Genomic DNA, 12,500 nt, shown 5'->3' with positions numbered 1-12,500 from the left:
TAATTAACAATTATTGATGAAAGTTGAATCTCTTGTGCACTCATAGTTATTGGTAAATGTCTATTTGTCAATGTATTGAAGTAAACTCACAAAACTTTGTAATTTGCAAAAGCCTTTCTAAAAAGAAAAAGGTATCAATGATTTGTTGCTGTAATAATTCAGGGGAAAGGTTTTGTTAAATTTATCTTCATAAATTGCACTTGTCTTTGTTCCCAGAAAGAACTTGCCCATTTACTGACTACATTTAGGTGCTATGTGATCTTTCAAATTTCCCCCAAAAGAACTATTTTCTCAAACTTGAACGTCCAGCTTATACACAGGCCATAACAGTAGCAAGTGATGGATACACTGCTGATGGCCAACTGACCAACAGCTGTTTGTAGGCTCTGATTGGTTACTATCCACAATAGAACATCGCATTTTCCAAGAAATCCACAGTGACCAGGAATGAATCGGCATTTCTGAAGTGATTTTTCAAAACCTGCTACTTACTGCTGTTAATTGGCTGTAGTAAACCTTCATGGAAGAGTACCTTGTCTTTTGTGGAAGACAGCTTCTCCTCTAAGGTTTGAAGCTTCTCTTTTAGAACATTATGCTCTGTGAAATGAAGAAAATGTTGACATAAATTTAAAAACCTTTTTTTTGCTCAACATCAACAGGAACCTAGTGATGTCAGAATGAAAAATAAAGCACTTGCAAGAATTATTCAGGTTTACACTTGTTGTTACTTGTGGTCAAAATAATTAACAATAAATAATGAACTTTATTTAAGGTGGCTAAAACCAGTTTCACTACTTTTATGGACCTTTTTGTTAAAAGGGGTATCACTACAAAACTATATCACGTAAAAGAAATGTTATGATACCATACCAAACACCAATTATTGCTTAACAAAATGTGCTCACTATTTTGACGTAATAGGTTACCATGGCAACATGAAAGCTCTCCAAAAACACCCTATATTTTGTCTTTACTTGCTTATATCTCAAAAATAAACTCGGTGACCCCCATTTTTTATAGTAGAATAGTAATTATCAATTTGAGATAGAACTATCAGCAAAGTTTAAAAAAATTCTTGGGAGCCAATTAAGGGCTACCTTAAATTTTCGAAAATATGGTAACCCTGTGGTTTTAAAGAAAAATCAGAAAATGACTGTCTCGTTGTTATATGTTTACATTGTCGTCAAAACCTAAAATAATTATTGTGATTTCACATTGTTGTTTTGTGGAATATAGGAAAAAATGCACGGAAACTCATGCTGCACGTGCAGCACGATTATTTTTCCTTTTTTAACCAATGATATTCTTGCTTTGTGGCATTGCCGTTGCCATAGCCGTCGTCTTTGCTTATTAAATTCCCTAATGTTGGTCTAAGTACAGATATTTACCCATGATGTCTCTTTTAAAAAGATTGAAAACTGCTTTGTTATTGCATAGCCCACATGTAAAAACCGTTTTTTATAAAACTGATAATAACTGTCATACTGGTGCACAAAGTGTCGGCTAAGGAGCCAATGTCATTTTCCAACTGCTTGATTTCCTTTTTGTCTTTGTTTTTTTCTTCCCTCAAAATTTCCTGGTGATCTGGAATGAGACATGACAAGATGTCTGTAAGATTACCTTAGGTGACAGTAGTATGTTTTACATAAAAATTGAGACCTTTTTCAATGGTTTGAAGCCAACAGCCTGTTTCTTGAAACTTTTCAGGGTGCCACAATTCCCTCCATATCCCAAAAACGAAAAGCTCATGAGAAGCAAAAAAATTCCCAATCATTATTTTTGCTTTTTGTTACACTGTACATGTACCTTAAAAAACAAAAACAAGCAGGACACAGTTTCTCAAATGGATTTTTTCTCAAATGAATTTTCAGGCTCGAAAAGTTTTTGGGACTTTCGAGAAATGAGGTCAACAGGAGGCATAAAATTATCAAGACTTGATAAAGACAGACCATTCAGGCCTCTGCAAAAAATTACCAGTAATTGTTTCCCTAACATCAGAATTACACATTCTGGAACCCATGTCCAGAATAATAATGATGAAAATGAAATGGCGTTAAATTTGAACATTTTCAACACTCATTAAACAGCAAAGATATTCAGGGGCAGATCTAAGGGGAGGGTGCAGGGGGTATGCACCCTTCCCCCCCCCGAGTTGACCTGCAGCCCTTAACTAACACATCACAAATCAACTAATGCCATTCTTTCTTCTTCCTAAGAAAAATCCTGGATCTGCTCCTGAAATTTATTTTATAAGGGACTGTGTTTTGTAAAAATTCCAGTCATTTTGCATACATTCTTTATACAATGTACATACATGTAAAGATTCAAGATAGAATTAAAAAAAGGGAGCATGGGCAGTGCAGCCCAGTGGTTTAAGGCCACTTGCCTTGAGACACTGCGATCATGGGTTCAAGACCTTTTCTGACCACTCCTTGAATTTGATCCTGGTAGTCCCTGGTTCAACTTCTTGGCTGAACCTGTGAATTGGCAGCTGGTTTGCCTCTGGCCAGTTGAAGTTCTTAAAAGCGTTGTTGTTCTGGCCTGGGTTGCTCAAAGCATGGTTAGTGCTAACCACGCTTCAAGCAACGGGTCCCTGATGTGTCGTTTCATTGGCTCTGAAAAGCCTCTATGGGGAGTGCTCAGTTATGTATGTACATGTACATGCATGTATGGGCAGTTGAAGATTAAACTAGCAATAAATTACAATAATATTACTATTGTATACTGATTATACACCGTACCTGTTATTTCTATGCCACTTGTTGCAGACAAGTTCTCTTTTGCCAAATTGTCCAAGAAGTGTGACTGGCCTTGCAGCTTCAACAACATTGCCTTTAAATTTGCTAGATGATTCTGCAATACAATGTATGTGCAGCAATATAGCTAGATAAAGAAACGGCATGGAAATTTCCGTAGCATAAATTATTACATTAAAATTGCACAAGCAGATTTTATGTACTTGAAAGCACAAGACACACAGATTGCAATAAGTATGTTTCGTCGATGTTGTCATTATGTGTCTGAATGTATATTAAAATATATAGAAACAAAACTAATCAGATCTACTGTTTTTGGCACCAACATGTACTGTATAGTCTCCTCCTGTATAGTATCCTGTATAGCTCACAACTTCTAGGATTATGAAATATGTATGTGTGAACGAGATAACAGCACATGCCACGCAAATCAAGGATCGGGGAAAATCATAATATGATATGGTTGTGGTGTGGAGGGCAATTATAGAGGAGCCGCATCCAGTTATGCTACTTGTGTACTAATCACTCTCAGAGCAAATGTTCTTTTCACTGTTTTTTGAATTTAGCATAATTATTTTGGGTGTATGGGATCAGTGGTTCTTCTTCAGATACCAATAATTCATGCAGTCAAAGGAATATTGGAGTCAGTCCCTACTGGCAAACAATAAAACTTTCCTTTTCTTCACCACAATATTCCTTTTGTTGTTAAAATTCTCACTAGTTGAGTGGGGCGGTGTAAACCAAACCATGTCCTTGATTACAACAATAAAATTCTTCTTCTTCTTCTTCTTCTTCTTCTTCTTCTTATTATTATTATTATTATTATTATTATTATTATTATTATTAATTTTTGAGGAATTTGAGCTACTTTCCACTTCTCCATCTTTTTTTGTGTTTTTAAGCTAATCGGGAAAAAATTCTGGAGAGTTTAGGGAAAATATTAGCTTATCTAGATCTCAACTTGTAATTACGTCACTTCAAAATACAAAATGTACAAATGTAGTTATGGTTGAAAATAGTTATGGAAAAATAGTTATGGCTGTAGCTCCATTCTGATCATTACCTCGTTTTTTTCGAGCTGCAGGTCATAATTTGTATGCAGTCCATCTCCAACTTCGAGGGATTTAACTTTGCTCTGAATTGCAATATCTTGAGAAATCCTGGTTTATAAAAGCATTCATAATGAATAAGTGACTGAAATTATTGGGACCTACACCTAAAAAGAACTGAAAAACCAACACTTGAGTTATTAATCCCCAAAACTGCATTCTTAAAGTCCAACGCACATAAACTTTACCTCGCAATATCGTCAAGTTGGGACGCCATGTTTGTCATCGTTTCCGTTTAAAACTGACCGCCAAAAGAAACGAGACCGCAGTTGCTTGATACAGCGGTATTGAATTGGCACCAATCCTCGCGCTTGAGCCACGCGCTTCCGATCTTTGATGAAAGGTCCTAATATGAAGGGGTTAAAATGAGGACTGAGATTGGCCTGTTTTTGCCCTGGGGAAATGGGATTGAGTGATTGAGACTGGGATTTGCTCACAAAGAACTGAAATGGGAATGGGATAAATTTCTTTAAGCGTGATTGAGTAAGGCCTGCAGACCCTCGTAGTCAGATCTTCTCGCTCAGTTCCGGAAGGAAGACAAACAGCAGACTGTGCACAGCGGTGCAACCAAACCAAAGTCTCTGAGCATGCGTATCCGCTTGTCATAGTATGGTTCAGTCTGCAAGCAACATGGCGGGTAACCTGCTATCAGGCGTACCTTTCTTTATGAATGAAGGGGTAGTTTCTAAAGAAACTGTGGTGCTGCGTCGGTGGGGAAGTAGTATACAAAAATATGGTTTATCAACGGAGTTGATAATGTAAATTGACCACCGTACAGAGATTCTAAAAGCTGACGTTTCGAGCGTTAGCCCTTCGTCAGAGCGAATCCAGGGGAAAAGGTACGCCTGACACAATTTCTTTACGAGTCGTCTGCCGCCCACCTGTAAAGAGTGATGTTATCATGTGTCATGCTATATATGTGAGCCAACCAGATTTTACCGGAAATTACCTGCACGTTGCGATTCAAGGAAAGACGCGACGAAAACAAAATAGAACTCTAGTTGGAATGTCTGCGAAGTCAAACTTTATCCATACAATCAAAGGTATTTCTGCAGATCCAGCTTGACAGTTGGTGCAGTTTCTCTGTTCAGGCCATTAAGCAACAAAGAATTTCAAGGTAAAGTCGGAGAAAAAGCCGAATATTTCAATTTATCATCAGGCGCAATCAAGAGTACAATGAACTTTATCTAAACTCGATTATTTGAGGTACCAATAAAAGGTGCTAATTTCACTGTAATATGATGAAAATGTCTAGTTTCCCAGCAGCAGCTACTCAACTATCACCATTGTTTAGGGGGTACGAAAAAACACTGACCCCCTACCGACCCCCCTTACTGGCCCCCTCTAAATTGATTGGAAATAATAATGTGAAATATAATGATGATTTACGATAATATGGAAATTATTTGTATATCGGCGCACCTTCCTTCCGCCATCTTGAACAAAGGTGCGCCGATATACAAATAATTTCTCTATTTTGTAGAGTGTTTTGTCGTAGACCCGCAATGATAACCTTCGGTAAAATATGTGTTTGGGAGAGTCAAGCTGTTCTAAGAATTTCGGTTCTACGTTGCCAAACAGCTATAGATTCTTTTTCTAAAACATCACCTTAAAGATTCGCAACTAGGGACAAGTAGGCCCTCAACGTTTTCGGAAGAGATATTTTTGCAATTTTTGGCACTTAAAAGGTCACCTAGCAGTTTCGGATAAGCAAATGGTTTTCTGGGAAGTTCTTAGAAGGTAGCGTTCAGCTATCAATTACTGTGAAGATATCATTCCCTAAAATTTTCGGACACTTCAATTTTCAGGTAAGATATCCGAACAGATCAAATTCTTCTTGGTGATAAAAACATCTCTTTAGACAGTCTTTATGCATTAAAAGGAGCCTAGAAATGGCTCTCAAAGGCTTTTGGCTTAATTTGCTCGCTAGGTTCCTTTGTATTTAGGGGTAGGCCGGAAATAGTAAGCATGACAGTAGTGACTGCTAAGTAACAGGGAACAGAATAACCCACTCCCAGACCGAGATTTGTGCAAAGGTTCAACAACTGTTGAAAAGTAAAAGAAAGGTGACCATAACAGCAGACCTGCCATCTCTCCCGGTTTTGCCGGGTGAGTCCCGGTTTTTTCTCTTTTCCTTCGACCTCCCGGCAAAGACCTGGAATCTCCCGGGTTTTTTTCCAGATTCTGACAAGAAGTGAAAAAAAGTGTGAATTCTTATTCTATTTCGTCCCTTTGCTCAACCGATCGATCGCATCCATGTGCATGCTGCACACTCGTTTGTTGCGTTGCACACGGAGTCTGGGGACAAAGTTCCTCGATTTCATGCATTCCTGGGCATGCTGTCGTCATAAGTGCCCTAGTCGTGATCTTTGTCAAATTCACATTCTGGCAATTAAACTGACGTTCCCAGAGAACAGTACACCTTGCGGTACCATGCTAGCAGAGCCTTTCTTTTGCTTGCTCGATTTGGGCGTTCGCGAGAAGGACTCTGCATGAAGCGAGTAAGATCTTTACTGAGCATGCGCTGTATGTTGCCAGGATACAGCTTCGAACCCAGGCCTAAGTGCTTGGCTGCGAGCAGATCTCACCGCCATCTTGATTTTTCATAATACAGCGGGCTCAATCATAACCATCGGTTTTATCCCAAAAGGGATGCTCGCACTCACGGGAAAACCAGGTTGACGAGAGAAAACACCATTGACTAGTACATAAGTTCGGGCTGCGGTGGCTTTAAAGAGTTGACGCAATTCAGGAAAGGCCTCCTTTTCTCCTCCTCAGTAAAGAAAAAGACAAAAGGAGGCTTTGCTCGCAGGGTGATTTTGCTACAAATGGAGACCTGACAGCGAACTTTTAGCTTCAGCTGCGTACAGCAAAGCATACAGATAGTTTGTATTTAGCTACTGTACTTGAGTGCCAGTTGAATGTAAGGTTTGTGTGGATTTGACCATTAAATGAGGCAATTTATAAAATCTCCCGTTTTTTCAGTGGATCTCCAGATTTTTTGCAGTCCACCTCCAGATTCTGAGCTCTGAGGGGTTGGCAGGTCTGTTAAACAGTGGAAAGATGCAGAACTCCAAAAACGTTACACAAGGAAGAATTAGATTGTGGCTTTGAATTTAAGCAATTCTTATAAAGTTCAAACAAATACAAAACCATGATTTTAAAATAACAGCAGCAGGGAACAAAATAATTATTATCCCGGCCCATTGAATAATTTATTGGTTTATTTGTGCTTTACAATTTGCTTTGAAAGGGTTTTGCCAGGCCACAGGCACCCCAAGCTCACAAAGCGATTTTGCAATGCAACTACTATTAGAGTTTAATGGTGAAAAGAGTTAAAAATTAAGTTAAGTTGAAAAAATGAACGTCTTTCTCTCGCAATAAACTTTCCCGAACTCAAATATGTTTCTTACTTTTGTTTTGTGTCGATTCATTAGCCAATGCTGATGTAGTGAAATCAATACTCGTTTATACACTCTCGAGCGAAGCGAAGGCTGCACACTCGTCACCTCCGGAGCCGAACATCACTCCACAATTTGATCTCCCTTCACAAGTAAAAGACGTCAATCCCGATAAAATTCCCATTTCCATATAACCCAATGATATTCATTCCACATCCATTTTATTTAGCGCTCGTTACTTTCGTTAGAGTAGTGGAGAACAAGAAAATCCGAGGAAAGTTCAGCTGTTTAGCAATCTTTTTATCCGTGACCGAGGTTGTGCGCCTATCGAGGAATTGCGCGAGCCAAATCTTGAATTTTTTCAGCTGCTCTGATTGGTTCAGTCGCAATTATCACGCGCCGGCAACGCTTCCAACCAATGTAATGCGACAAAACGGACTGATGAGTAACCACGAGAAATGCGGAGTCATGTTAATCGGCACAAGGAATAAGCTATAAATACTATAGCTACCTCCCGCGACTTAGAAATTTTTCTAGATTGTAAACTGCTAACCAAAGCAGACGAATAGTGTGAAATATTTAGGGGTGCACATAGATCGTAACCTAAGTTGGAATATGCACGTTCATGTAATATCTCGAAGAGTTCATCCCATGCACTCTGATACTGTTGAGCAGGGTATCTAAGTACCTCAGCTGGAAAGTGCTACGTACGATATATAAGCAAACGATCTTACCATGCAGTTATGGATTATGGTTGCATAGTCTGGGGTGACTGTGGAAAACAAAATGCTCTGCACCTCGAGCGTCCTCAAAACCAAGCTATGTGTGTTATCCTTAGGGCAAATCGCAAGACTTGTACACAATTCATGCGATCGAAACTAACGCTGCTATCTTTAAACAGAAGAAGACGGTTCATGAGATTACAACTTGTGTACAAAATCATTAACAACATAGACTGCCCACGCCAACTGAAAGGATACTTACTGTTACTCAAACGCTCTGAGCTACATGATCGTAATTTCAGAGATAGTTCGCTAATAGCCCTTATTCACGATAGCCGCCATGTTGGTTTTCAAATTGTCATGTAAATTAGCCATGTGTTATGCTGGAGGCAAACATTGGAATAAAGGCAAATTGCGGAAAATCGTTTCGTCAAAATATTGAATTAACATTGCTAAAAGTACATTTTAGAATTTAGAATTAAGTACCTTTTATAATAATTTTATATCTTTTGATTGCCTCCGACATTTTGACTTTCTACTTCGTTATCTGCTAATTTTCCAGTAAAAAAAAATCGAAGTAACTTGTGTAAGCATTCTATTTTACTACTTAGGTGATAAACATTCAGTGAACACGAAACAAATCATCTGTGTGGCCAAGATGTTCGTTATAACCTCTCGAACTTGTGTTGTTTGCCCCCTGAGAGTGTGTAGCTAATTTGCATGACAAATCCAACATGGCGGCTATCATGAATAAGGTCTATTGACGATATGAGAGCCAAGTCAACTATGGAATTCTCTACCAAGAAAGATTCACGATACCCCTACTATAAGGGCTTTTAAGTCAAAATAATTCAATTATTTTCTAAATCTCGATGTAAATTTGCATGTCTGTAGTGTCCGTCAGTCTTAATATCTCGTTTCGTGTTGTGATCCTGTATATATTGACTAAGACCAAGTATGGGAGATAAATTAAGGCTCCACTTGACAAGCTTCTGGTCGAACTTAACTGCTTATTGTCTTATATTTGGAACGCTGTACTTTCACGGAAATCATCCGTGTTCTTGAAAAAAGAAATGACATGATTTATGTTTAAACATATTAAAGTGGCGTACTTCTTTTATTCGATTCACAAATATTTGCTGCACATTCGATTCACCAAGAACTGACAACTAAGCCAAAGTTTCAACTGCAGACCTTAACCGAGCCATAGTACGTGGACCCAATCATCGCTCTAAAATCACTGGGTTTCACTTGATGGCGTGTTACGTTGTTTAGCTCACAAAAACGTTTGTCTGTTCTACCAGTCACGGGGTGGACATTGCATGACTTGCAAGTCTTGGTGTCGATACACTTCAGCTGGCATTCAAACTGGTCACTGACAAAAACAGAACTTATGTTATGACCAACCAAGGCGTAATCTGAACGAATAAGAAGAAAGTGTATTATTAAACCTGTAATAATCATTCAAAGAAGACTCCCGTATGAATAGGTTGGTGTATGGGTCCCGTACGAATAACCATTTTGCTTTTGAAATCTTGGCTAGCCTCTCTCTGCTTCGTTTGTATTAAAAAAGGAGAGGTGGAACTTTGGCTTAAGCACCCATTTTAAAACGGTTCGCTTTCAATAACTGAGTGGCTATGTCGTTCAAGGCTAGGGTTATCACCTGTTTTAGTAAAATCCAACTAGTGGTCTATTATCAATGCTGCGTTCTGATTGGTTGAGCTACTAGTAGGCTATTTGTTATGGCCCACTGGTAGCGAAAAGCGCCGGCTTTGAAAACCAAAACAACAATTTAAGTCTAGCTTTAACGAGCGAAAGATGTTTTCTCTCGATATTTTTCTGATCAACTAGTTGGATTTTACTAAAACAATTATTTCTCTCGCCCTCATGGCCTCTGAGTCAATAGCCAAAGAAAACAAAAAAGGTAGAAACGTTTCGAAACATGTGTAATAAAATGCTGAAATGTATAATGTTTTTGGAGCAATTGCAGAATACCCGGCCCACCAAATGTCCTACTTAAAAAAGCTGCCAACGCGGTCCGCAGTCCCGAAGTCGATCAATGAAAAGAAAAGTGTTAAAGGGTAAGCAGTGAAATGAACTGCCACCGCGGTCCGCAGTCCCGCAGTCGTTGAATGCAAAATGTTAAAGTGAACTGCCACCGCCGTCCGCAGTCCCGCAGTCGTTGGATGCAAAATGTTGAAGTGAACTGCCACCGCGGTCCGCAGTCCCGCAGTCGTTGAATGCAAAATGTTAAAGTGAACTGCCACCGCGGTCCGCAGTCCCGCAGTCGTTGAATGCGAAATGTTAAAGTGAACTGCCACCGCGGTCCGCAGTCCCGTAGTCGTTGAATGCGAAATGTTTAAGTTAACTGCCACCGCGGTCCGCAGTCCCGTAGTCGTTGAATGCAAAATGTTAAAGTGAACTGCCACCGCGGTCCGCAGTCCCGCAGTCGTTGAATGCAAAATGTTAAAGTGAACTGCCACCGCGGTCCGCAGTCCCGTAGTCGTTGAATGCAAAATGTTAAAAGGAAAGCACTCAAATGAACTGCCACCGCAGTCCCGTAGTCGTTGAATGAAAACTGTTAAAGGGCAACCGCTAAAATGAACTGCCTCCGCGGTTCATAGTCCCGTAGTAGATGAATGAAAATTGTTCAAGGGCAAGATGATCTCGTGAAAAGTGTAGTTAACCGAACCGTAACGTGAAAGCTAAAATTTTACGAGAGTGCTTAGGCCTAATCACTGAAACGGGCGCTTAGGCTTAATCAGTAAACGAGTGCTTTCTTCTTCACACGATCTCGTGAAACGTGTAGTGAACCGAACCGGAAAATGAATGCTAAAATTTTACGAGAATGCTAAGGCCTAATCACTGAAGCGAGCGCTTAGTCTTAATCAGTAAACGACTGCTTTCTTGTTCAGACGATCGTGCTTAGGCTTAATCAGTAAACGACCGCTTTCTTCTTCACATGATCTCATGAAAAGTGTAGTTAACCGAACCGCAAAATAAAAGCTAAGAGTGCTTGGACCCAATCATTGAAACGAGCGCTTAGGCTTATTAAATCAGTAAACAAATTCTTTCTTCTTCACACGATCTCGTGGTTAACGGAACAGCAAAATGAAAGCTAAGGAGGGATTGCAGAATACCCATGCCACTGCGGACAAGCAGCATTGTTAAACACGACTGCGGGACCGCGGTGGCAGCTTTTTTAAGTAGGACATTTGGTGGGCCGGGTATTCTGCAATTTAGCCATGTTTTTACTTACCGTCTCCGCTTTCAAAAACACTTTCGCAAAAATGTTCTTCCATAGCCACAAAAACACTCTTGTTCAGAATGTTAAAGCATACAACTACCATGCCAATAAGCCAGGGGTAGACCATCATCGTCGCTTGTATATTTCGCGTTGAAATCTTCACAGAAATCTGTTTTCAGAGCCGCTCGTGAACTAAACTTTTTTTAAGGACGTTCGCGCTAATTGTTTGTGCGCAACGTTACTGCGCAGGTAACGCGACTGTAATATGTCACGCATTACTTCGAGCATTGGTGAAGTTGAGGTTTTAAAACCTTTGCAAAAACCGTAGACGATAAGTCTTGCACAGCGTTGGATCAGAGAAGATCGTGATCAAAATATTTATGAAAGTCAAGTAGACTACTGCACGACTGATATTTGCGAGGTTTTATCAGTCGTAGACTAGCCGAGTCTACTTGACTTTCGTACATATTTTTCAAGCATCAGTTAAAATAACATGGCGACAAAAACGCCGAGGAAAAAATTCCAGGCCAGCAAAAGAATGGCACATTTACTTCCGAATCATCATGAAACTTCAAGTGAAGCGAGCGGGAGGATGGAAAAGCTCTGGAAAAGGTAGCCGATCGAGTAGACTAGTACTAGTGGCTGAACGTTTGGATAACTCGAGGACGAACCGTTGCGTAAATTTAATGGGGCTGTTTCTTTTTAATGTTTTATTACCCTACGAACTTAAGTTCAAAGTGAATGCATGTTTTTAAAGTTCTTTTCCTTTACTTTCGTGAAAATTGAGCAGTATTTTCGTCCTCGTCCGCTTGAATAGTGCGGACCTGTGTGGAAACAATCAGCGATTAAATTTCGCAGAAAACACACTCCAGAGGAGATGGAGCGTCATTAGTGACAAAATTCACTTTTAGTATTATGAAGAAGTTATGGGGTTATGAGGTAGTTTGCTATTGAAGTAATTTTGGCATTATGAAGTAGTTTTGGCATTATGAAGAAGTTTTGGTATTATGAAGTAGTTTTGGCATTATGAAGTAGTTTTGGCGTTATGAAGTAGTTATGGGGTTATGAAGTAGTTTTGGCATTATGAAGTAGTTATGGGGTTATGAAGTAGTTTTGGAATTATGAAGTAGTTTTAGCATTATGATGTAGTTTTGGAATTATGACGTAGTTTTGGAATTATGATGTAGTTTTGACATTATGATGGTACCATGATTCTCTGCGAGTGTGCAATCGGGTACGAAGGGGATCATGGGATAACAAAAAAC

General features: G+C 39.5%; 1 protein-coding gene and 1 long non-coding RNA gene across 2 annotated transcripts in view; both read right to left on the bottom strand.

Annotated features, from left to right (window-relative positions):
• Window positions 1-4,187, bottom strand: part of LOC138038194 (myosin heavy chain, clone 203-like) — a 36,012-nt gene extending 31,825 nt beyond the window's left edge. Inside the window, exons 1-5 of the mRNA XM_068884040.1 lie at window positions 4,054-4,187; window positions 3,820-3,916; window positions 2,742-2,853; window positions 1,486-1,584; window positions 533-597 (exon numbers count right to left, since the gene is read on the bottom strand). Of these exons, the coding sequence (XP_068740141.1) occupies window positions 533-597; window positions 1,486-1,584; window positions 2,742-2,853; window positions 3,820-3,916; window positions 4,054-4,091 (411 nt within the window). The 5' untranslated portion in view covers window positions 4,092-4,187. The remainder of the gene's footprint in view (window positions 1-532; window positions 598-1,485; window positions 1,585-2,741; window positions 2,854-3,819; window positions 3,917-4,053) is intronic.
• A 4,899-nt stretch (window positions 4,188-9,086) lies between these two features.
• On the bottom strand, window positions 9,087-11,467 carry LOC138037163 (uncharacterized). Its single transcript, XR_011130072.1, has 2 exons — window positions 11,248-11,467; window positions 9,087-9,406 (listed from the first exon to the last, which is right to left on the bottom strand). It is a non-coding gene; the product is annotated as an uncharacterized lncRNA (long non-coding RNA).
• Window positions 11,468-12,500: the final 1,033 nt, after the last annotated feature.

This window comes from Montipora capricornis, chromosome 1, assembly GCF_036669925.1.
Source record: "Montipora capricornis isolate CH-2021 chromosome 1, ASM3666992v2, whole genome shotgun sequence".
Classification (NCBI taxonomy): domain Eukaryota; kingdom Metazoa; phylum Cnidaria; class Anthozoa; order Scleractinia; family Acroporidae; genus Montipora; species Montipora capricornis.
This window is presented reverse-complemented; position numbering and strand designations above follow the sequence as displayed.